The sequence below is a fragment of the Fundulus heteroclitus genome, chromosome 21 (assembly GCF_011125445.2).
Source record: "Fundulus heteroclitus isolate FHET01 chromosome 21, MU-UCD_Fhet_4.1, whole genome shotgun sequence".
Classification (NCBI taxonomy): Eukaryota; Metazoa; Chordata; class Actinopteri; order Cyprinodontiformes; family Fundulidae; genus Fundulus; species Fundulus heteroclitus.
Genome location: NC_046381.1, coordinates 40,589,911 through 40,614,071, shown reverse-complemented (window position 1 = coordinate 40,614,071; position 24,161 = coordinate 40,589,911). Strand labels below are relative to the sequence as shown.

Here is a 24,161-nt window from a genome sequence, read left to right as displayed (position 1 = left end):
AAAGTCCAAACATCTTTTAGTTCAGGAACAGCTTCTGGTTCATCACTGTGGACCGACCCGGGAATATGAGGGACAGCTTTTAGTGCATCATGTTTGGAATAAAGCAGTGAATGAAATAGAAACATAGCTAAATGTTCTGAAAACTAAACGCTCATAATGTTCATTTAAGAGACGTTCGCAGCATCAAAACTTTTATTTTCCACACAGAAGAAAAGAAACTTCAAGTCCAGGTGGATTATTTTAGTCCCAGCAGCTTTTAAAGTTTCATTTATTGACTAAAGCGACAAACATTTGAACAGAACTAAACAATGAAAACAGACAAGATCACGACATAAAAAAGTACAAGTCTGGTTTAAAAAAAGCATTAATTTTACGTGTTTCAGATATAAAAAGGTGAGTTAATGTTTAGAAGGCCAGGCTTGAGTCCGTGAACGCCGCTGGCTCCGGGTCCTGGCGGCGGCGCTCTGCTCACAGCGACAGGTTGACGTCGCTCTTCATCTTCCCGCTGCTCAGGCTGTGGATCATGGCGATCATGGCCGAGTGTTTGGTCAGCTCGTCTTCTTTCTGCTTCAGCTTGGCCTCCAGCTGACTCTTCTGCAGCTCCAGAGACGACGCCTGCAACAGGTCAAAGGTCAAAGGTCAGCCGGGGCTCCGCTCCTTTATGTGTGGCTGTCTCTGCTCCTGCTCACCTTGATGCTGGCCTCCTTCCTGGCTTGCTCCGTCTTGCTCAGCTCCTTCCTGAGGACGTCCACCGTCTCCTCCAGGTCCCTCCTCTTCTGCTCCGCCTCCTTCAGCGCCTCCTCTTTGGACCGCAGGTCCGCGGTCAGACCTGTCAGGACGGGATCCCAGACAAATGAGAGGACAGAAAGAAGCAGGGACGTAGTTTCAGGGCTGAACGGCGGCTGCTCTGCCTCCCTGACCTGCCACGGCGCCGTCTCTCTGCTGAAGGTCCGACTGAAGGCAGCGGATCTCCTCCTCTCTGTCCTGCAGCGCCGACGTCAGTCTGGGACACACGCAGCATCACATTTTGGGTTTTTGAAGACACCAGGGAGCGTAAAGAAGAGTTTAAATTTTTCCCTACTTGTCCCTCTGGTGTTGGAGCGCCTCGTGGTTCTTCCTCAGGGTGTCCATCTGTTTGCTCAGAGACACGTGGGCAGCCTGCAGCTCCTTCAGCAGACGCTCGCTTTCACTGAACCTGGACGGTTCAACGCAAAAACACCAAAGTGGTCATTTATTTCTGCTACTTTGTCGTGACACCATAGTTATTTTATATTTATGACAGTTATTATCAGTATAACTGCAGATGAAGAAGCTTTTTTCTTCCTCTTGTTTGTTGCTATCAGATCATTTTATTTACCTTTTTAATCAACACAACCCAACGGAGAAAAACAGCTCTTGGTCAGGCTGTCTTCTCCGTAAGAGCATCTCAGTGCCAGAAACCATCAGAGAGTCTTTGTCATTCTTTTCATTTAAAAAGAATGCAAAAAAAAAAAAAATGGCTTGTAGAGAGCCAAACTTGTGGGCACTAAGGTTATCTGTGTGTATTTAAATAATTTATAATTTTTTTTTACATGAATTGTATTTCTTAACCATAATGTTTTTTTTATGTAATTGGCATTGCAATTTTATCTTGTGATTTCATAATTGTGATTATTTTTAAGGTTGCCTTTTTTACACCTGGCTGGGGGACTACCGATGAAAATTAGCACTTTTTAGCTAACTCGGGTACATTTACATTGTTTTAATGTTGATTAATGTACACTGTCCCCTTTTAAATAAAAAAATTAATAAAAAATAAACTAGCTCTGACATGAGCTGTCCCTCTGATAGACTCCACCCTCGTCTCTCCCACACAGAACATCAGCATCTTCATCTCTGCCTCCTGTCTCTTCCTCACTGTCTCTAAACCAGACATCTCCTCTCAGCACCATCTCCTTTCCTTTCATTTTCACTTTTATCACACATCTGATGCTTTTCTCCACCCGTTCCAACCTGCTTGGACACGTTTCTTCACCTCTTTTCCACAGTGGACTGAACTGTTGAGCCAAAGCTCTTAAACTCCTCCACCTTCTCCATCTCTGCTCCTGTAACCTCACAGCTCCACCTGGGTCTCTCATTCACACACATGTAGTCTGTGTTGCTACGGCTAACCTTCCTTCTCTCACAGCAGATCACAACGTCATCTGCAAACGTCATAATTCAAGGAGGATCCATCCACCTTATTTGTTTTATCTCACAATTAAAAAGGTTTCATCTTCAGCTTCTAGGAAGAGAAGATCTTCGTCATTATCAAACTGTTTAAAACAAAAAACCTTTTTTGACCCGAATCTGAATTGATTCCAGGTAACCGCTGTAGGTACCAGATCTGCTCGGGTCCTGCGCCTTCTGATGACGTCACTATACATGGTTGGTTTAATGTTTGCACAATTACGCAAAACATTGTAATTAGTCTGGACAACTTACTAAAGTAATTATAGCGGGGTGTTGGTTTTATTCGAGAGCGGGATTGCGGTTTGTAAACGGACAATTTTACGAAGAAAATCGCCGTGGTCCCTGCGCCTCCTGATGACATCACATTATGGCAACACCACTCAAACAAACTACATAGAGCCCGCTGTCTGTATTTGTAACGAATCAATTTTATTTAGTTAATTTAGCGGTTTCTTTTTTCTCAAAAGCTTGAACAAATATTCAAGCCATTTTACAAAAAAATAAACAAATATTTGACAATTGGCTCAATGTTTGGAAGAATATTGTTAACAAAAATGAAAGGGCTAGCCAGACTAATTTATCCAGCATATATCTTAAATGTACCAAATACCACAATAAAAAAATAATCAAATTCATCACAATTTCATCTGGAATAATAAAAAAACATGTGATCAGAAAGAACAACATCAGCACAAAAAGGATGAATGAACATTATTGATTTTAAAGTGATGAATGCCGTGATAAAATTAAATTTGGCTGCTGACTTTTATTAAAAATGAAATGAGTTTATGGTTTAGTTTCCCTTCACAACTTAAAAAAAAAAATTGGAGGAATTAAATTTCTCTAAGGTTGTAACTTTGATCCTGCAAAATTACCGATTAAATTGTCAGACTACCACACAAGCATTCCAAAATGATGTTAAAAGTTTTCATGCCTCGACTAATTTACAGGAAAATAACCGTAAATTAACTAAATAAAATTGATTTGTAACAAATGGAGACGTAATGTAGTTTGTTTGAGTTGAGTTGCCATATGTAGACGTCAACGGGTAGCGAGACGATCTGGTACCGACACCGGGCCTTAAGCAGAGATAGGTGGAGCTGTTTACATTTACAACAACAAACTTCAGCTCAACTGTCTGCCTCTGACCTGTTGAGCAGGGCATTATAGGCTCCCTTGAGAGTTTGGTGCTCCTCTGAGTCCCTCTGCAGCCTGGCGTTGTGCTGCAGCAGCTCCTCCATGTCGGCTTTGGATCGCTCCACCTCCAGCACCTGGTTGCTCAGCTCGCCCTGCAGGTCCTCCCGCCGCCGCTCCGCGTCCTTCAGCAGGCCGGCCAGCTTCCGGGCCTGCAGGAGGAGAATTTATCGTTTATTAAACAACTTCAGCTCAAGTTTGTCCATTTTCTCAAACCTACGACGTCTGCAACTCGTTCAGCTCCAAACAGCAAAACCTTTATTCCTGATCTGTGAACAAACTAAATTTATCAAGATCTTCGAGACAAAAGTGGACCATCTGGGTTTCCCTCAAAGTCTGACTATTTTCCACCATTTTAATGATCTTCTCTGCAGGTTCCTGTGTGAATGTTTCATGATTTTATACAGCAGCAGTTTCTAAGTATTAAATGTTTACCGTATTTTCCAATACCGTATTTTTCTTCCCAGGTGTGTAATATCTCTCCTCCACGTCTACAGCTCTCTATCCGTCTATCAGGAGGACAGAGTAGCTGGACTACACTGTCCTGTTTCTAAAATAAGGCCAAAATAAACTTTTATACTGAATTAACTTACTAGGTTTATTGTTGCTAGCGCGTACTCCAGGCTGCCTTACATGAATGCACTTCTAGTTCAGACATTACAGTCAGGCAGTCTGGTAGACAGCTCAGGGGTCCTCAGGTAGTGACAGTGTACCGTAATGCTCCTAATATCCATTGAGTGGAGAAGCTTCATTGCTAACCAGAGTCGTATTTACACATTTTAACAGATTTCTGAGCTCATTGTACCACATAAAATCAGTCAGTAATCACAACGGTGATCAGATATAAGGAGCACCATCAATTTTAGAGAAGATTGAAGGATTTTAAGCGCCTTATAGTCCTTATACGTTGCTGAAAAGTTCAAGTCAAGTGTTTGCATGTTTGTTCCTCTGGTTCCAGCGCAGGTCCAATAACACAATAAATAAAGAAGTATAAAATGGAATAAAAAATATCTAAGCAGATGTAGAAAATCATAAAGATACTGAAGCAGGTAACAGGAACATTAGAAGTCAGACAGGGTAAAAGTACAACACAATAATAAGCAGAGGATTCACTGCAAATTAAATAAAAACACATACGACCGTATTGTTCCGTTCAGGTAGTGCTGAGTTTAAACTGGAAATTATGCAACTGAGAACAAAGTTCGCCGTTCCTGCAGAGAAGCTACTAGATGAGCGTTACGGGGAACTTTCTGGTCGGGTTACCTCGGCCTCGGCTTGAGCTCTCTGGAGTCGATACTGAGCGATGAGGCGGTCGGCCTGAGACAGAGCCAGAGCTTTGGCCTCCAGCAGGTCCTGCAGACGGCTCTCCTTGGACTGGCAGAGAAGGACGACAACGTTACAGCAGCTGCTCAGATGTTCCTGCATTTCCCCGTGCATTTCCTCATGTTCTGCTAAAACTCACAGCAAATCCGGCCAGCTTCTGCTCATAAACGTCGATGATGTCAGAGAGAGGCGAGTCCTTCGTCTGTTCCTGGAGCTGCGGATCACAACAGGAACGTCAGAGTCGTAGACTAGAGCTGCAACTAACGACTGGAATAAAAACGCACGTCATGATCGGATTATTTGATTTAGAGCCCATATAAACGGCGCTTTCAGAATACTCTCGTTACTTTTAAAGCATTTCAACCCAATCAGGGAATGTTGCATGTAAACAAGCTCCTGTCATTAACCGGCTAACGAGCTAACAGCCCCATTAAGAGCTACGGTATGCTCCCTGTCTTCTGAGGATTTTGTTCCACCCGTGTTCTCTGTATCATCATTAGTAAAATTTACTAAAAATTAAATATGTGTTTAAAAATACCGCCTCCACCTCGCTGCGTTCAACTCGCTCTGCAGGTGAGGTAAACGGCTCCGCTACACGCCGAGTGACGCATTAATCGCGCGACACAACGAATCGATGATGAAATGCGCTGCCAATGCTTTCAATCGTTGGTTTTTTATTGATTCGTCGTTGTAGCCCTATCATAGACACTTTAAAAAAAACATAGGAAAAAGATACTTTCCATCCAGTCTGAGCTTTTCTGCAGAGTTTGCAGATACAGAGACACCAGAAAACCGCTGCAGCACGGTGGTTCTACACAGTACCGACTCTCTGGGCTGAAAACTAACCTCTACCTCACTGGATTCCTTTTTCTTTGCTAGAAAACTGAAACCCTAAATCTGCAGCTAAAGCTCTGCGTTGTTCTGGTCTGTCAACCAGACCCTGAAGTTCAGGTTCTGCTTGGAGTCTCTGTGTACTAGAGCTGGACGATGTAGATAAAAAGCATATCAATAAAATAGAAATCATATTGATCGATATCGATAATTATCAACAAATTCAAAACATATATTTTAAGTGCAGCCCTGGCCATTTTAATGCTGTTGCTTAGCAACCTATTTTTAGATAAATAACACAAACAATAAATTCAAACTCAACCCTTTATTCAATCAACTGTTTACCAAAACTGCAACTTTTTAAAAAATTAAAAAGAACGTGTGTTGTCTGAACTCTATGAAGGGGGCGGAGCTTGGTTCTGGGTCTGCGTTCTGATTGGTTAGGAGGATTTAATGATGTAATATTAACCTACATGGCTAGAATGCAACAGGAAGGAAAACTGTTATTCTATTGAACTTTTTATCAGGGCTGGGCGATAAATCGATTTAATCGATTATTTTGAATTTACAATTGTTTAAGATTTCATTTTTGGAAAATCTGGATTTTATTTTGCCTATACACTCATTGGGTTTCCATGAAGAGAACAGCATGTGATGCTGAATATATGTTTAGGCAAAATTATTGTCAAAATATTATTAAGTGGAAACTTTTTTTTTACCATAATACGAGGTACTTCATTTACTTATTTTTAACTTAGTTTGAAGTTCACAAGTGCAGTGAAGCCTGTTCTTAGCTCAATGTGTAATACCACTAGCAGCAAATGTTTTGTTATATTTTCATTGTTTATAATGGCACGGCTGCCATCTTGTTTTACAAGCATGTTTCACAGCTTGTTTTTAGTTGCACTTTGAATTCAGGTCAACTCCCTGACGAAATGCTTGACATAAAAGCAAGGTTTTAAAATAATTTCTTTAATTTCTTTTTATGAAACAAAAAGGAGGAAAAAAAATCGATTAATCGGAGATTTATTTTTTAATCCATATCGCCCAGCCCTACTTTTTATTCACCCTTTTTCTATCATCGATACACGTCTATCGGTCGATACTGAATTATTAACATTATTACTGAGTTATCGTCCAGCCCTACTGTCTACCTCCAAGCCGCTCTGGATCTTCTCCACCAGGCTGCCGACGCTCCTGTAGCCGCTGGACACCTCCGCCACGCTGCTGCTTGTCCTGAGCGCCGGGACGCCCTGCACGGCGACACGCTTCGCCGACAGCTCCGCCTCCCTCTGCCGGTAGGCGTTGTTGGCGGCGATGCTCTCCCCCAGGCTGGAGGGAGGAGAGTTGGACAAAGTCAATCAGCGGCAGCAGCTTCTGGCCTCGTTTCCACCGTGATGCTGCTTCCTGCTGAGACTCACACCAGTGATGGGAAGTCAGGAAGGGGCGTGGCTTCAGCCAGCAGACTGAGCGCTGTCTGCACGTGCTCCCTGTGGTGGGAGGTCAGCGCCAGAGAGAGCGGCGTCACGGTCCTCTGGTCCTGGAAGGAGTTCACAGCAGACAGACGCGTTAAAAAGGCCGAGGGTTTGAAGCCGGAGCTCAGGTGAGGCGTGTGCGTCTACCTGCAGCATCCTGTAGAAGCTCGTCTCCATGTCCGTCACCTGCTGCCTCAGTTTGCTCATCAGCTCCAGAGTCTTCAGCAGAGCTTCAGCGCACAGCTGACTGAAGGGAAAACGCCGACTTTAAGCTTCTGGCAACGTGATCTCTTTGAGTTAAAGGCCGATAACTGGAGGAGTTTAGTCAGCAGAGGCCAGTCTCGCCTCGACTCACCTGAGGTCGCTGCTGGAGGCGGGAGCCAGGCTGGTTAGGGGGCTGTTGCCATGACAACAGGAGAGGAGACCGTCGACCAGAGCGAAGCAGAGCTGGGCGCTCACCTGAGAGGACACCAACGATCTGGTGGAGTCCTCGGAGCAGAGGGGTGGAGCAGGTAAAGGAAACAACAAAGGCAAATATCACGTCTGAGATAGTTTGTTCGATCCTGCGGCTTTTATTCAGGTGCGACTAATATATCAAATTGAAATGGTAATTCATCCTGACCAGCATGAACCAAGGAGTAAACATTACCGTCTACAAACCAACCCACCCAGACAGAGATTCTCAACAAAATCAGAGACGTTCCCGGCTTTCGTTAGATAAATCTGGTCACCTTGACTTAAAAATGTATTGAAACATTGACTTTTAGACATGAACATGTTTGGATGTTTCACTGTTTCAGTCTGTATTCACACAGCAGAGCGTTGCGTGATGCAGCTCTAAGGATCCAGACCGAGACAGAACCCGTTATTAGGCTATGAAGCTAATAGCAGCTAGCGCTAGCTTACAGCTCTGTTGTCTGGGCGGGTTACAACTTCTCTGATGCTAATGCATATAAGTCTTGTGCGACTTATATATGTTTTTTTCCTCTTTATGACGCATTTTTCACTGCAGGTTACTTATACGGTACTCAGAGTCATTTGTTGAGACTTTGATGAAGGAAAGCTCAGTTCAGAGCGAGCCTGAATAAACTGCAGCATTTTAAACCTTTAAACGGCTCGGATCAGCGTGAATGCTGTAATGCAGGCGTGCAGGAAGGATATTGAGCAGCAGGGTGGAGACATGGGCGATGCGCTGGCAGTGCTTTCTGAGGTGAGCCTCTCCCTGTGGGGGGGCCGGGCCCTTCAGGAGCCCCAGGATGACGGGAAGCAGCACCTCCACGAAGCTCAGCGTGGATTCAGACACGCTCTCAGCTCCCAGCGTCTCCTGGATGCACAGAGGAGCCCGTCAGGACAGAAAAAACACACACAGCAAAAATATTCCCTATTAATAAAATCAAGAGTTCAGCTCAGCCACAACAACGTCTTAAAATAAAGATACAACCAATTTAAAACAATTTTTCAAAAATATCAACATTTTAAGTCAGAAACAGAGTAAATTAAAGGTCTTAAAAGTAAAAAAAAAAAAAAAAAGGGACGGCATTAAAGTGTAACTCCCCTCGTGTAAAACAGTTTGGTCTTTTGAGGAGGAGGATTTTCACCCCCACCCCACCCCCCACCCCCCGGAGGTTAGAGAGGCTTTGTGGAGCCCAGCGGGTCAGAACCTTATCAGTTTGATTTGATGAAGCCTGAAGCCGGCACTGCCGAGGCAGTGAAGACGGGTTTCAGGACGAGACAGCAGCCGTCTGGCTGTGAGACTCACCTATGGCAATATATTTAACATTTAATCACAAGACAGGCTATTAATTACTGATATCTGCAGCTTAATTTTGCTTAGTCGAAACTATTTCAAAACATCGAATTAGATTTTAACTAGTCCAAACTCTAATTACAGACCTCTGTAATACAGCTTTGCCTTGTAAGATTCAAACTATATTGTCATTCATGTGTCGTTTGTCATCAGAGATATCTAATTTAGTTTTGACTCGTCAGAATGACTTAAGCTATATCCTAAATCAAAATTCCTACTAGTCATAGTGACATAGTGACATTATGACCAGTCAAAATGACATCAGATATCTATAATGGTAATTCTGCACAGTTAAATTCACTGATTAAATATTAAATCGGCTTTCCATATTAGGCTGCAGGGCTACGTTTCCCCAAATCACTTCACAAAAACGTTTAACCAACAGCAATACGGATTCCAAATTCAATGCAAGACCACCCTTTAACCCTGGGGAAAGGGGGGGGGGGGGCACACTGACTGTGTTAGACACAAAAGCAGGATTTCAACAAATATGCACTACTCTGTCAAAATAATGACCAGGATATGTAGACAGCACTATAAGACAACCATGTTAACAGTTAATTGGCAAAGAATAGTTGATTTGGGGCTGAGTTAAGAAATCAAAAGGCCAGCTACTAAGGTTTCACGTCTTTGACTTTCAGATCAACCTGGCAGATCAAGATACATCTAGAACAAGTCTATTTTATTTTAAATCACAGCACATGTTTCATATTCCATTTTTATGTATTTGTATATAATGTTCTTTGCTCTTTGATGTTCTCATTTCTCACCCTGCTGTGGGATGAAAACAGATGCAGCTGCAGAGTTTGTCCTGTAGGGGGCAGGAAACTACCAACAAAGCCTCTAACCTCCTACTTCTGATGCTTATGCTACATGTCATAACACAACCAACACTGCCTCACAGGCCTGTGAGGTGCAGCTATGATGCCAAACAGAACCAGGTTAGTTTGAAAAGCTGGATGAGATTTAAAATGTGCAAACTTTATTATTAACAGCAGTAACAGCAGATACCAAAGCCCAAAGAGGATCGGTACCTCCAGCAGCTCGTTCAGCAGCTGCAGCGTCTGCAGCGAGCATTTGTCTCCGCCCTCCACAGGTGAGTTCAGCCACTGCAGCAGAGCCAGACCGCGGCCCCCGTCCGTCCCGCCGCCCTGCCGGACTCCGGCGGCTCTGAGTCTGGGTCCGGACGGTCGGAAAACCACGGCGCAGAGCTGCGAGCGCAGGTCTGTGACTCTGCACATGGCCAGGAGGAGCTCCAGCACCTGCAGCGAAATGATTCATAGAAGCAGCCGTAAACAGCGAAACATGGAGGTTATTAAGCTCATCAGGCAGCAAATACAGCATGGTTAGTGGAATAAAGAGAAACAAGGTTAGAAACACCTTCACTATGGAACATTTCCATCTGGAAGCTTTGGCAGCTATTATGTTTTTATGTAGAGGTGGACAATAATTCAACAAGAATATATATCAATGGACAGGAAAAGGGTTAATAGAAAGTTCAATAGAATAAAGGTTTTCCTTCTTTTTGCATTCTAGCCATTTAGGTTAATATTACAGTCATTACATCCAACCAATCACAACACAACTAAGCTCGCACGCATTCTGTTTATAAAAACTTACAGTTTTTAATAAAAAGTTGGTAGAATAAAGGCTTCAGATTGAATTCAGTGTTTGTGTCTTTATCTAAAAATAGGCAACAGCATAAAGTGTCCAGGGCTGTGCTTAAAATATATGTTTGGAATTTGTTGATAATTATCAATATCAATCAATATGATTTCTATTTTATCAATATGCTTTTTTTCTACATGGTCCAGCCCTGGTTCAAGTTAAATCTTCCTGCGTATTTTTGTGCATCTGAGCCAGACGTTGCCTACAGCCTAGAAATGTCAACGTCTGGTCCACTGGGTTCTAATGGAGTCCAGTCAACACAGCCAGAACATTTTAGAGCACTTCATGCTTCCTTCTGCTGACAAACTCCATGGAGATTGTCCATTTTTTGGACAATCTCTATGAAATTCAAGACAATTCCATTGTCTTGAATTTCTTGGTTTTCATCAAAATGAGCAGAAATAAAGACTAGAAGTAATTCCCTCTGCATGTAACGAATATATAGACTCAGATAACAGACAGAACGCACCAACACAGAGATTATACGGGACAAAACAGAGAAATATTACATGCAGCTGCAGCAAAGGGTTAGAAAAACACACGGATTCATGCAGTCAGTGAATAAATGATTATAAAATGCTGCCATGGCGTGCTAAGAGCTGCAGCTGCGTGAGAACATTTCTTTAAGCCTGACCAGCTGATTTAAATAAACCGACTGTGGCCTCAGAGCCGCGGTTTTACATCTTAGGCAGCAGCTGGTGGTGATGCTGCAGGATTCAGGCCGCCTGAGAAGGAGTGAAGCCATTTTTCTGGTCCAGTCCGACTGAATCAGGAAGTCAGACCCAGAAAGTTCAAGCGGTTGCTCGTGTTAGAGACCTGAGGTCAATTCCAGCGATTCAAAGAGATGGTTCTACAAAATAAAATGAATCAACAGTCGACTCTCTAACCGTATTTCTGCTAAATTACCATGACTGTAACGCTAATGGGGAATGAAAAAGAGCAGCCTTTTGTAGACAGATCTATTAAAAGCGAGACCATTCCTGTATCTAACACTCTGACAGGAAACCATGCACATACATATATATATATATATCTATATATATATAGATATATATATATATATAGATATATATTCCTTTGGGTAATTTTTCAATGCAGAACTGAGAAAGCAGGGCTTTTTTAATCAACCTTTTCACCACAACCCGTTTCCTGTCAATGGTCTGTTGGCCTCCCTTTCTTCATAAAACAAACAAACAAACTGGGAGGTGCAAACAGATGCAAAGCCGGAGATAAAAAGGCTCGATGCACGGCGTGCGATTGCGTTCTGGACGCGGCTTGGTTTCTGCGCACGTGCGTTTCAGCTAGAGCTCCTGCAGAGGCGTGCGTCTCACCGTGGCTGCAGAATCTGGGTCTTTGGACTGCAGCAGCCCCAAAACCTGAGCCACGCACGCCGACAAGTGCTGATACCTAGGAATGGAAATATGGTTTTCAGACAGACGTCAAATGCACGGGCTGGTGGTAAACCGTCTGTAGGTGAAGGTCGTGCGATCAGGCGCACCTCGTCAGGTACGCGGCTATCTTGGGGTTCTTCAGCAGGTCGACCAGCAGGTCCACCGAGTACTTCCTGGTCAGCGTGCCGTCGCCGTTCACGATGATGTTGAACACCAGCTGGAACGTTTGGTGGATGTTCTTCGCATCAAAGAGCTGCAGAGAAGAACCACAAGCATGTTTATAGAAATAAAAATATGCTGTTTCTAAAGCGTGGCAAAATATGTGATTTCCCTCTGCATGCAGACAGAGTGACGGTGAACGGTTATAATATTGGCCAACATGTAGCATTTTTATACTGAACCCAAAGGAGGCCAAGAATCCGTCCAGTTTTTTTTTTCTTTTTTTTTCTTTCTTTTTTTCCTTCTTTTTTTCTCTTTTTTTCCTCTTTTTTTCTTTTTTTTCCTTTTTTTTCCCTTTTTTTCTTCCTTTTTTTCTCTCTTTTTTTTCTTTTTTTTCTCTTTTTTTCCTCTTTTTTTCTTTTTTCCTTTTTTTTCCCTTTTTTTCTTCCTTTTTTTCTCTCTTTTTTTCCTTTTTTTTCCTTTTTCTTTCCTTTTTTTTTTTCTTTTTTTTCCTTTTTTTTTTCCCTGTCACCACCGGATCTGTAAATTAAATCAGAAAAGAGTCGTTTCTGCTCACCTTCTCTCCCACCTTCTCATTGAGAGTGAGGCTGGCCAGGATGGACAGCGTGAAGATCACCACAGTCAGGCTGTTGTGAGCCAGGAAGTTGATCAGAGTCCGGTAAAACTGCCTCACGTTGTCCTTCAGAGAGAAAACAAACACGTTTTACCAGCAGGAAGCTCAGCCATGAGGTCAGGCTGCTCAGAGCTGTAGTTTAGTTTAGTACCAGGCAGGTAAACACAGACAAACACGTGCAAATTCACATCTCTGTGCTTCAATCACCAATGCTTTATCAACGTACAAAAAAACGCATTTATTGCTCAAAATGTACATAAAGAAGCAGATAAAATGGTCCAGCAGCAGATCGAGTGTCGTTGCAGCGCTGTGGTGAAAGACGTGCCGCTGTTTGGACAGATCAATTATCGATTTTGATGCAAATGAGTATCTTTGAATAATTAATTGTGCAATGCAATGACTAACTGACCGACTTAATCTCCATATTAAAAAAAAGGTCTATGTTTGTAGTGTCTACCTGTGCGTCTCAAATGAAACACGCGGTGACAATAAAAGCTTCTTGATTCTCTCTGTGTTGATGATATTGAGATATCCTGCATTATTCTGGCAGAAACGTCTGTTCTGACAGGCATAGAGAGCCGAGCAGCTAGCAGGAACGCTCTAATTTACATGTCTTGTGGTCCACATGGAGGCCCTGACCATCTGTAACTGTTTACCCAGCAAGAAAATAAAGTAGAGGTGTCAAAAAGTACTTCCTCCTTGGGGGAAATAACACAACATTGTGTGGCATTTACTGTTAGCACAAATTTTTTTAAGATAGCCGTACAGTGGTGCCAGCTTCTCACAGTCATCCTCACCGCCACACACAGATGCTGCTCATGAAAACAGACAGTTTCCATGATTAAGCCCAGTTCATGTCACTAAACTTCACACAGTGGTTGTTTCTAATCATGTTGTGTAACTTATTGATGCTCTATGGCACAAAAAAACAGCTCAACTTGGATGCAGGTTCTAAAGCTGAGATTGGTGTAATGAACTTTGAATCTATGAGTGTATTAATACCCTGGCTGTTAAGTGTTTGGGGGAAGAAACTGTCTCTGTGGCGGCTGGTTTCAGTAACTAGCGGTCTGCAGCGCCGCTCTGAAGGTAAACATCTAAACGGTTTGCTTCTAGGGTGTGTGGGGTCTGCAGAGATGTTAGCGCTCTTCTGCCTGACCCTAGAGCCTCAGGTAAGCTCAGAGTTAAATATTCAGAACCAATAAAAGAGAGAAAGGGCAAAAATGGCCTCCAGGAGAAGGCTCCAAGGCCAAAAGAATCTAATTTTTCCACTTCTGAATCGATTATCATATTAATTCCTAAAGGCAGATTCATATAACCAAAGTTTGACTTAAAAAATGCATTTATCACTATGAACTTAGGGGCAATAAGTAAGACATTTACTGTAAGACCATACTAAATTATTCCCATTTACTAGGATGTAAGTAAATGACGGGCTGTTGTGTATGTTTTGTTCCGATTTTAACCACTATGGGCCATTATTACTCACTGTTCCTTTAAATGAGTGAGCCGCCATTTCCAGCTCACTCTCCAGTCCAGACGAATTTTTAACATCATATTTTTAACAATGCGCCAGGTTAGTGTCCAGATAGCAGCTGCAGATATCTCTGTGTCCTGTTTTCTACTCTGGAACTGTTTGGGTTTTCTGCCCCACAGTATGGTTTTGAAAACATTTAGGGAGAAGCTTTGATTCTTACAGCTTCCTTCAACCACCATTGCTTAATTCACTGAACTAAGAATAAGTAAAATTCTCTTGAAATTAGTGTATTTTCCCTTGATTTAAGCAGACAAGTTTAAATGATCTGCCAATTTTTGGCACTTACAATTGGAACAACTCATCTCCATCTTATTTCAAGAGCCGAATAACTAATTATCTTATTTTAGGGGTTAAAATATTCATTCCATTGGCAGATCATGCAATCATTGGCAGTGGTAATTTGCTGTTGAATACTAATATAATACTAGTATGATTCAAGAAATCGCTAAAAATGTTTTTAATACTAGCACTCCAATTTGAGAGCAGACCAAATCAAATAGAAAATAATCGATTCTAAATCTTGAGACTCAGAATCAAATCAATTCTTGAAATCTGAATCGATACCGAGCCCTAACCAAAAAGTAATTAATATCTCGTTTCACGTTTATCAAAAACAATCTCATGATCCCCAAGACCTCTGGGAACATTTTGCGTGGACTGAGGAGACAAAAGAGGAACGTTTGGGAATGTCCCACATGTCGTGGTTTCCCCCCATGGTATCATAAGCCTGGTGGGCCGCCAGGCTAAGCGTCATTTGTTTATTTATTTTAAATACTTACGCTTACATACTTACATACTAACGCATGCTGTTATTAGCTAACGAATGCATTTATTAGCTAACGCATGCTGTTATTAGCTAACGCCAGCTGTTATTAGCTAACACCAGCTATTATTAGCTAACGCCAGCTGTTATTAGCTAACGCCTGCTATTATTAGCTAACGCCAGCTATTATTAGCCAACGCCAGCTGTTATTAGCTAATGCCTGCTATTATTAGCTAACACCAGCTGTTATTAGCTAACGCCAACTGTTATTAGCTAACACCAGCTATTATTAGCTAACGCCTGCTATTATTAGCTAACGCCAGCTGTTATTAGCTAACACCAGCTATTATTACCTAACGCCAGCTATTATTAGCCAACGCCAGCTGTTATTAGCTAACACCAGCTGTTATTAGCTAACGCCAACTGTTATTAGCTAACACCAGCTGTTATTAGCTAACACCAGCTGTTATTAGCTAACGTCTGCTAATATTAGCTAATGCCAGCTGTTATTAGCTAACACCAGCTGTTATTAGCTAACGCTAGCTGTTATTACCCAACGCCAGCTGTTATTAGCTAGGTGGATACTTACTGCCCAATGGCCGGGTCAGAGCTCCCTCACCTGGCTAAATGAGTTTGCCCGATTGATCTGTGAGCTGTACCAACAAGTAAAAATGACTTCTTATGTAAAGCTGTAACTCTCCCTAGCGGATCAGTTGAAGTAACTGCACGGCAGACTTAGCTGAAGTGTCCACGGGGGAGCCAAGCACAGGCAGAAGTAAAATTTTTTTTAATGAATAATTTCTTTTTAAATAAAATACCCAAACACCTGCATTTAGATGAGGACAATGACAGATCAGTGGAGTTGCTGTGAGTCACACAGGTCAGGCGGAAAAGCTGCATGTTTACCACTCCTTGTCTAAACTTACAATTACACTTACATTTCTAAGAATATTTATACAATTGTTGTCCTCTTATTTTAGGGACATTCAGCTGAGGCTCCATGTCAGCAAGACCTGAGCACAACACAATACTGATGAAACATCCTATTAGAAATATTTACCAGATTTTCTCTGCATTAAACCTTTTCAGCTGTACAACTCATAGTATCGCTGAACTGTGATGAAACCTCACCATAGACTTGATATGGCACTGCACCGAGGGGTTGTCACGACACAGGTTGGCCATGAGGCCGAGGCACGGCATGATGATGTCATCATTCTGAGACTGGCTGTGGTGAAACATGGAAGCCGGTGAGTTTATCATTAATCCCATGTCATTAATCTCATTAATCCCTCGGGTTACATTATGACTTTATGCTTCTTACATGTTGGTGAGGAGAAAACCTATGAGGTCATGGATGTAGTTTGTGAACTGGAAGGTGCGAGAGTTGTATGTCAGTTTCTGCAGCACCTGAAGACACTGAAAAACAAGAAAAAAACATGTTAAAAGCACATCATATAGAGAGTACTTCTGTGAAAGAGGCTCGCTGTTTAGTCGTGTATTTTTCTGAGGAAAAGCCTTCAGCAAAGCTGCTGCTGCAAAAAGCTGGACAAGATCGTTGCTTTTTTTTCCTGTTCAAAGAGACTTGGTGCCATATAAATGAATTGACCAGGATCAGAACCTGACGCATTAACCCCAAACGGGTTCAGACTATCCAAAGTGGTTGATGTTTAGATCTTAATTGCTTTTAAAGACTTTGATTCCTCTCCTCGTTCCTTTCCACTGCAGATCTAATAATGTGGGACTAACTGATATTTAAGACCTTGAAGACGTTTTCATGAAATGAAGATTCTACGTTTTTATGTTCTAAAACGAACGAGCTTCAGCTTCCCAGCTTCAGCCGTCTCACAATCTTCCTCGATTTTTAGGCTTTTGAAACTTAAGCAAAAGCTGCAAACCCAAATAACTGAAAACAATGAGAAACAACTTTTGGAACATATTCAGTGCTTTTATTTCAGACTCTGCACACGAGTTGAATATTAGAACGATGGAATGAACTGGTTCACAAACTTCTCTTCGTTCACGGAGCTGCCATCCGTCGTCTTGTTCTTGTGTCGCCAGTATCAGATTCACAAAAACAGCTTTAATGTGACCACTTAAAGGAGAAACTAAAGCCCTCTACGTCTAAAAAGGCTCGCTGCGGTCTCTTTATACCCCTGCAGAGCTGCTGCGGCTTGAGCTGCACATGCATCTCAGATTAGTAAAACGGGTCAAAGTTAAGCTTCAACACCAAACTTCTCCAGGACTGACTGAAGTCACTTTGACTTGACAAGAATAAACTCTTTGCTAGCGGCATTAATAATCTAGTAAATTCCTGAACTTTTAGAAAATGTGTGCAGAAAGTTTTAGCAATGAGCCAAAAGTGTTTTTGCTAACTTTGCACTTTATGAATCTAATTAGTAAACAGATTATAATGCTCTTTATCTGCCTAATTGGTGGCTACCTCCAAAGAAAAGTGAGCAGCCATCAAAAAGGCCTTCAGTTTATCAAATTACTGGCACTAACGTTCTCTCAGCAGACGGACGGCCTTTAATCTGTTTATATGCTGCAATATTGGACGTTATGTAATCAGATAGTTTTGCCTTTGGCTTTTTTATTAACATCAATAACGTTCAACCATCAGCTTTTTAAGAATTTAGTTCAATTCAGCTTGTAAATCATTGTTTTAAATACCAGAAAATCATTTTTGATAACTTATTAGATGAATTATTTAATGGTGAAAAATCTAAAAATGCATTTAGGCTGAAAGAAAAAAAACTGTAGAAATGGTTTAACACCTGAATCCTACAGCAAGTGTTTAGATTTAATAAAGAGACTCAAGTCTGAGTTTAGTCTGCGGTTCCTCTCTCCGTCGGCCATGCAGGATGCTGACTGCAGCTGCAGGAACAGTTTAGCTTTCTGAGACAACAACAAGCTGCAGACAGAGGACCATGTAGCCACCAGAGCAGAGCTTGATCACCGCTGGCACCATGTGGGTGGGCGTCTGCCTGCGGTCCAGTAGCCCGCTAACAGCTTACCTGCAGCACCAGAGGCTCTCCTGGCGTGCTGCTGTGGCAGTGGATGACGGCGGCCAGGGTGCCGGTGAGGTTGTAGTTGCTGTGCAGAATTTCCCGACTGGCGTCGTCACTTCCTGCGAGAGGGAAGCGTTAACGGCGGTGATCCAGAAAGCGTTAACTGGGTTAACGGGGTTTGGTGGCGCTGCTCACCTAGCTGGGCCAGCAGGGAGATGATGGCGCTGGTCAGGGCGGGGCTGGTGTTTGGGTTTCCTGCCAGCTCCACCAGCCCACTCACACACTCAGTGGGTAGAAACTGACCCGAGGACAGCAGGTTCTCACACTGCAGGCTGGAAACCTCCTGAAACACACAACCGACATGGAACCAAGAGGCACCGTGGATCCTAAATTATTCACACCCCCGGCAGATTTAGGCTTTAGGTAATCTTTTAATTTAACCAGCATGGTTCTTTTGATTGGAAGCAATATTGCATTTTTGGAGCAACAGACACTCAGTGGAGAGAGCTTAAAGATTAGGGTGATGGGATGGAGGCCTGCAGCTCTTCAGCAGAAATTAATCATAAAAACACCAAAGAAATGTACAAAAAGCTGCTTGATAGATAAAAGAAAGGTTTTACTGCTGTAATGCTATTAAAATCGACTAATTAGCCGGATCAGATATCGGATGATTGACGCTGATCCAGTCGTTTATTTTCTTATTAACATCAAACACAGCGATAATCACTGTGATCTCCTCACTTCTATCATAGACATCATATATGTAGACGCCTCGGTGGGCGGGTTCTGCCTATGCTGCGATGCCTCAGAGCGTCCGCCATGTTGAAAGTGGCAAATCTGCAGTTACTCAGTCACTTAAACAGTATCAGAGGGACATTAATCTCAGGATATACTTTATATTCGTAATATTTCTATATTTATAATATTACAAGTTTATTTTCGTATCCCTTTAGCTTCATTCTCCTGAATTTATTCTCGTAAAGAATAAAAATAATTAAAATAATCTAACCTGGCCCTATTACTCCAGGAGTGGAATAATTCTGCAAACTGTGACTATTCTGGAAATGTTCCCTCTTAATTCTCATAATATGCCATTTTTCTCATAACATTACCACTTTTATGTTTTTTTTGTTTTGGTTTTTGCTTTACTTTATTGTCATAGGTCTTTTTCTTCTTCTCATATTATTAATTTTACCTCTTTAATACTCACCCAAAAAGTCTGTTCCTAAAGGTTCACATGTGACACGGTTTTATGAAATAATGAAGACCACAATGTTTAGATTTAACAAATTGATCCTTATATTCATAACACATACACACACATATATACATTATATATAAATATATAACTTATTGGCTTATTTATAGTACTTGGAAAATCTATGCACATCTATGTCTAAATACAATAGTCTGTACTGTATGCAGGCTAAAAACCTTGAAAAATAATGGTCTTGCACAGCTTTTTCCTATTGTTGCCACTCTGCAGCTTTAGTGTGTCCAGTTTTGCAACATGGTGCAGCCTTAGTTTATAGAAGGCAGATACAAGTAGTGAAATCAGCCAGAATACATTTCCATGCAGCACAGGAATGAGGCATCTTCTCTGATCCACGTTCACAATAACAGAACTCAACTTTTTTCTGCCACATACAATATGGCGGTGACGTTGACATGCGAACCTGCGCCCAACGACGCGTCTACGTATCTGATGTCTGTGACTTCTATGTTAGCGACAGCGGTTAGCAGAGCAGCTAGCGGTGAGCTAACAGAGAGCAAGCGGCGAACCGAGCAAAATCTGGAAACATTTCAGACTCAATACGGTCTGACAGCAACCTGCAGCGTCTGCGATGCCTAAGTTAGGAGGAGCTGATAATGGTGGTAAATTCACCACCACAAAGTAAAATTAGCTCCTCCAGAAGCACCGTGCTAAACAACAGGCAGAACATTTTAACTGTTTAGTTCCAGCCTGATAGCTTAGCTCACACGGTACACGGTTCATTCGTTCAACAGTAGTACCGGTACCGGCCGATACGATCAGCCCAGGTATCAGACTGGATCATAAAAAACGGATCGTTGCGTCTCTACTGGAGACGAGAGCGTTTGAAAGGCCGACTGAGTTAAAGTTATCAGGTGGAGACGAGGGACGCTGAGGGTCTCCCACCACAGACCCCAACCAGAGCTGCTTTAACTGCAGCTTTCAGAGGCTACTGTGACATTTTACCTTCTCGCAGAAGGATTATTCACTCATCAAGTGAATAATCCAGGAAATGCCACGTTATATGTGTAAAGTTCAAAATGATTCATCATAATCACACGTCTTTCAAGGCTAAACTTTTTTATCAACACCTTGTGTAGAAAATGGTCAGTTTTTAGTCTCATGTTCTAGGTTATTACTGTCAAAGTAGTTTTACAGCCATCCAACAGGCTCCTTATGAAACCAGATGACTGTTTTAGTTTAATAATTATGTGCATTGTTAACACAAACACGTGTAACTCTCTATTTAAGTAACTAAAACTGCTTAATCATATTTTACATGGTAATTTGTGGATAGTAAACCCTCTTTTTAACTCCTGGCATTTCTGCTGCAATTTTAATGAGGTTTTGCTTTGTAACTTTATACAATTTTATATTTTTACCCTTATTTATGAGTGAAATTACAGGCACGTCTATGCTTTTGTAATTCAGTACATTGTTTTATATAAAAGATTCTGACTGACAATCCTGTTAGAAATTAGAATAAGAAGCAGGTGCTGTGGTTTAAAAATAAAGATAAATTCCAGATTTCTGTGGATCTCCCAGGTTGATCTGGGGGAAGTCAAAGGTGTAAAACTAGGTAACTGGGTGCTTTGAACTCATGGCTGCATTTTTTAAGTAACAATGCTTTCATTGTCTTCCAGCCCTTTCTAGATCCATTTCTTTTAATTGCACTTGTTTTAACGAAAGCTCTTCTCAGTTAATGACGGGCGCAACAGAAAACTCACTTCATTTCTTTTTGATTACTCTCCAGACTCATGCATAAATTAGTTAGGATGTCCAGGACCAACCCAGGAGGCACCGAGGCTGGAGCCGGCCATGAACTTTGGCCTTGGACTCTGCAGGAACAACGTCTCACTGTCCTCGGTGAAGAGTTATGTTTGGAGGAGTCAGGGAGAGGGTTTACCAACTGAGAACAGCGCACTGATCATCATGCATGGTAGTGGCAGCATCATGCTGTGGGACTGTTGTTCCATCAGTGCACAGCCTGAATGGAACAATGAAGAACCAGATGGAGTTGAGACGTGGACACGGTTGGGGTTTCACCAGAATAATGATCCCAAACATGCATCCACACCAGACTGGTATAAATAAAGTCAGAGCCTGGCAGTAACTAGTTACATTTACTCAGTTACATTTAGTTCAGTAACTTTTTAAGCAAAGTGTACTTTTAGGAGTAGTTTTACAGCGCTGTACTTTTTACTTTTACTTGAGTAAATATCATGAAGAAGTATTTCTACTCTTACTTGAGTAAAGTTTCTGACTCCTCTACCTGCTGTGAGTAACTTCAGGAATAAAGAACAAACTAGTTTTAACCAAAAATGCACCAGAGACTCAAAAACCTGTAATTTATGTTAAAGTGAGACCTCTTGTTTGCACACAACCTTTGTAATTTTCTATCTGATGAGCTCATTGAGCCACATGGAGGTCAGATGAACATTCAGTAAACAGTAGATATTGTTATTGGAAGTACTTTGCACTGTTCTAACATACTGTAAATATACATTACCTGCTGTTAGTATTGATTTCAAGATTAATGTCGGAATAAATTATTCAGAAAAGTGTTTCCTTTTTCTTTAAAATACCACAATTTGCTTGTAACCTATAAATTATGTATTCTGTCCGATTACATCATTTTTAAATATTAAATCATCAGTTGTTATGGATACTCAGTAATTGAGTAGCTAACTAAATACTTTTTACTCTTACATGAATAAATTTCTGGCTCCTCTTCCTGCTGTGAGTAACTTCATGAATAAAGAACAAACTTTTCTTTAAAATACCAGAATTTGTGCATTACCTTGTTTTTTTGTCAATTTTTTTTTTTAAATATTAAATCATCAGCTGTAATGATTAGTTACTCAGTATTTAAGTAGCCTTAAACTAAATACTTTTTACTCTTACATGAGTTATTTCTTGGCTGACAACTTTTTACTTTTACTTGAGTAAATATTTTGAATATTATGAAGAAGTATTTCTACTCTTACTTGGGTAAATTTCTGGCTACTGCAAGTGACTTTATGAATAAAGAACTGACTTGTTTTAACCAAAAAGGCACCAGAGAGACAAAAAAAACTGAGTTTGTTAAAGTGAGACTTCTTATTCTTCTTATCTCAACATTGATTATTTTGATGTTATTTTCTATCTGCTGAGCTAATTGAGCTACATGGAGGTCAGATGAACGTACAGTAAACAGTAGATATTGTCATTGGAAGTACTTTGTACTGTTTTAACATACTGTATATATACATTAACTGCTGTAAGTATTGCTTAAAAGTTTAATGTTGGGAACAAATATTCAGAATAGTGTTTCCTTTTTCTTTAAAATCCCAGAAATTGCACATAACCTTATATTTTTGTCTGTTTACATTTTTTAAATATTAAATCATCAGCGGTTATGGATACTCAGTAATTGAGTAGCCTTTAACTAAATACTTTTTACTCTTACATGAGTTATTTCTTGGCTGACAACTTTTTACTTTTACTTGAGTAAATATTGTGAAGAAGTATTTCTACTCTTACTTGAGTAATTTTCTGGGTAGTGCGAGTGAGTTCATGAATAAAGAACTGACTTGTTTAAACCAAAAAGGCACCAGAGACAAACAAACCCAGAGTTTGTTAAAGTGAGACTTCTTATTCTTCTTATCTCAACATTCATTATTTCAATGTTATTTTCTATCTGCTGAGCTCACTGAGCCACATGGAGGTCAGATGAACGTACAGTAAACAGTAGATATTGTCATTTGAAGTACTTTGTACTGTTTTAACATACTGTATTAACTGCTGTAAGTATTGCTTAAAAGTTTAATGTCGGGAACAAACATTCAGAATAGTGTTTCCTTTTTCTTTAAAATCCCAGAAATTGCACATAACCTTATATTTTTGTCTGTTTACATTTTTTTTAAATATTAAATCATCAGCTGTTATGGTTAGTTGCTCAGTACTTGTGTAGCCTCTGTACTACACACTTTCTACTCTTAAATTAGTTATTTTTGGCAGACTACTTTTTACTTTTAATATGTTGAAGTAATGCTACTCTTACTTTAGTAACACTTCTGGCTGCTAAACCCTCCTCTGAATAAAGCTAAGTTTACATTTCTGGATGAGCTGTTTTATTAATTAGTGGATGAGCATAAAGTCTGAGTCTGTGCCAGGTAACAAACCAGGATAAATGGACCCAGCATGTGGGATGAGAGCAGCCAGAACCCTGCAGACAGCTACAGGTGCTGGTTTCTCTGGACCCTGGTGGAGACATGCTGGTGTCCTGCTGATGGTGCATGTTTGACCCCTGAGGACCGGAGGAAAGGCCCGCAGCTCACCTCCACTTGCCTCTGCAGCTGCGCAGCGAGCTGGGCGGTGCCGCCGTCTCGGTACTGCTGGATGGCCAGCAGCAGAGACTTCAGACACGTCGCTGCGTCCATCCTGAGGGGAGAAGCGACAGTTACAGCTGACAGCTCCTATCAACTGACGTCCATTTTGGCTCGGGATGCTAACGCTAGCTTGTAGATTAGCCGAAAGTTTCACGTCATCAGCAGAAACTATTTACTTATTATACTCATAAATGTGATTTATGCGTTTGTGTGTCACAGTAAATCTGTGATGGTTGTCTCCTGAGTACCTTCGCTGTTGTTCCTGTCTTCGGGAACCGGTCACCGGGGCAGAGCGACAACAGTCCTCCCGCTTCTGATTCGAACCGGGGAGGACCGAACCATGTAGGAAGCAGGGGGGACACCGGCGGAGCCATTTCCATTTACACCGTGGTTATTGCTCATTTTTCTCTTTAAATGTAGATTTTATCTGAATAATACGTCATTTTAATAAAATTAGGACAACTATAGTGACTATAAACTGCCTTATTTTCGTACTGAAGCTTGTTTAATGTCGACCCCCCCCCCCCTTTGTCTTTCA

General features: G+C 41.4%; 1 protein-coding gene across 2 annotated transcripts; it reads right to left on the bottom strand.

The window, feature by feature from the left end:
• Window positions 1-178: 178 nt before the first annotated feature.
• Window positions 179-24,012, bottom strand: cip2a (cellular inhibitor of PP2A). Of its 2 annotated transcripts, none has more exons than XM_036124960.1 (22): window positions 23,872-24,012; window positions 23,583-23,675; window positions 18,197-18,344; window positions 18,008-18,120; window positions 16,315-16,409; window positions 16,122-16,218; window positions 12,637-12,759; window positions 12,008-12,153; window positions 11,841-11,916; window positions 9,876-10,103; window positions 8,196-8,358; window positions 7,390-7,537; window positions 7,182-7,281; window positions 6,981-7,099; window positions 6,714-6,891; window positions 4,868-4,942; window positions 4,669-4,779; window positions 3,361-3,557; window positions 1,082-1,195; window positions 921-1,003; window positions 690-829; window positions 179-615 (listed from the first exon to the last, which is right to left on the bottom strand). In XM_036124960.1, exons 1-22 carry the CDS (start codon window positions 24,001-24,003, stop codon window positions 469-471), a joined length of 2,826 nt encoding a protein of 941 aa, XP_035980853.1. In that variant the 5' UTR covers window positions 24,004-24,012; the 3' UTR covers window positions 179-468. The 2 variants fall into 2 exon arrangements, with proteins under 2 accessions (XP_035980853.1, XP_035980854.1); XM_036124961.1 differs by having other exon boundaries at window positions 23,573-23,675; window positions 23,872-23,997.
• Between the last annotated feature and the right edge of the window lie 149 nt (window positions 24,013-24,161).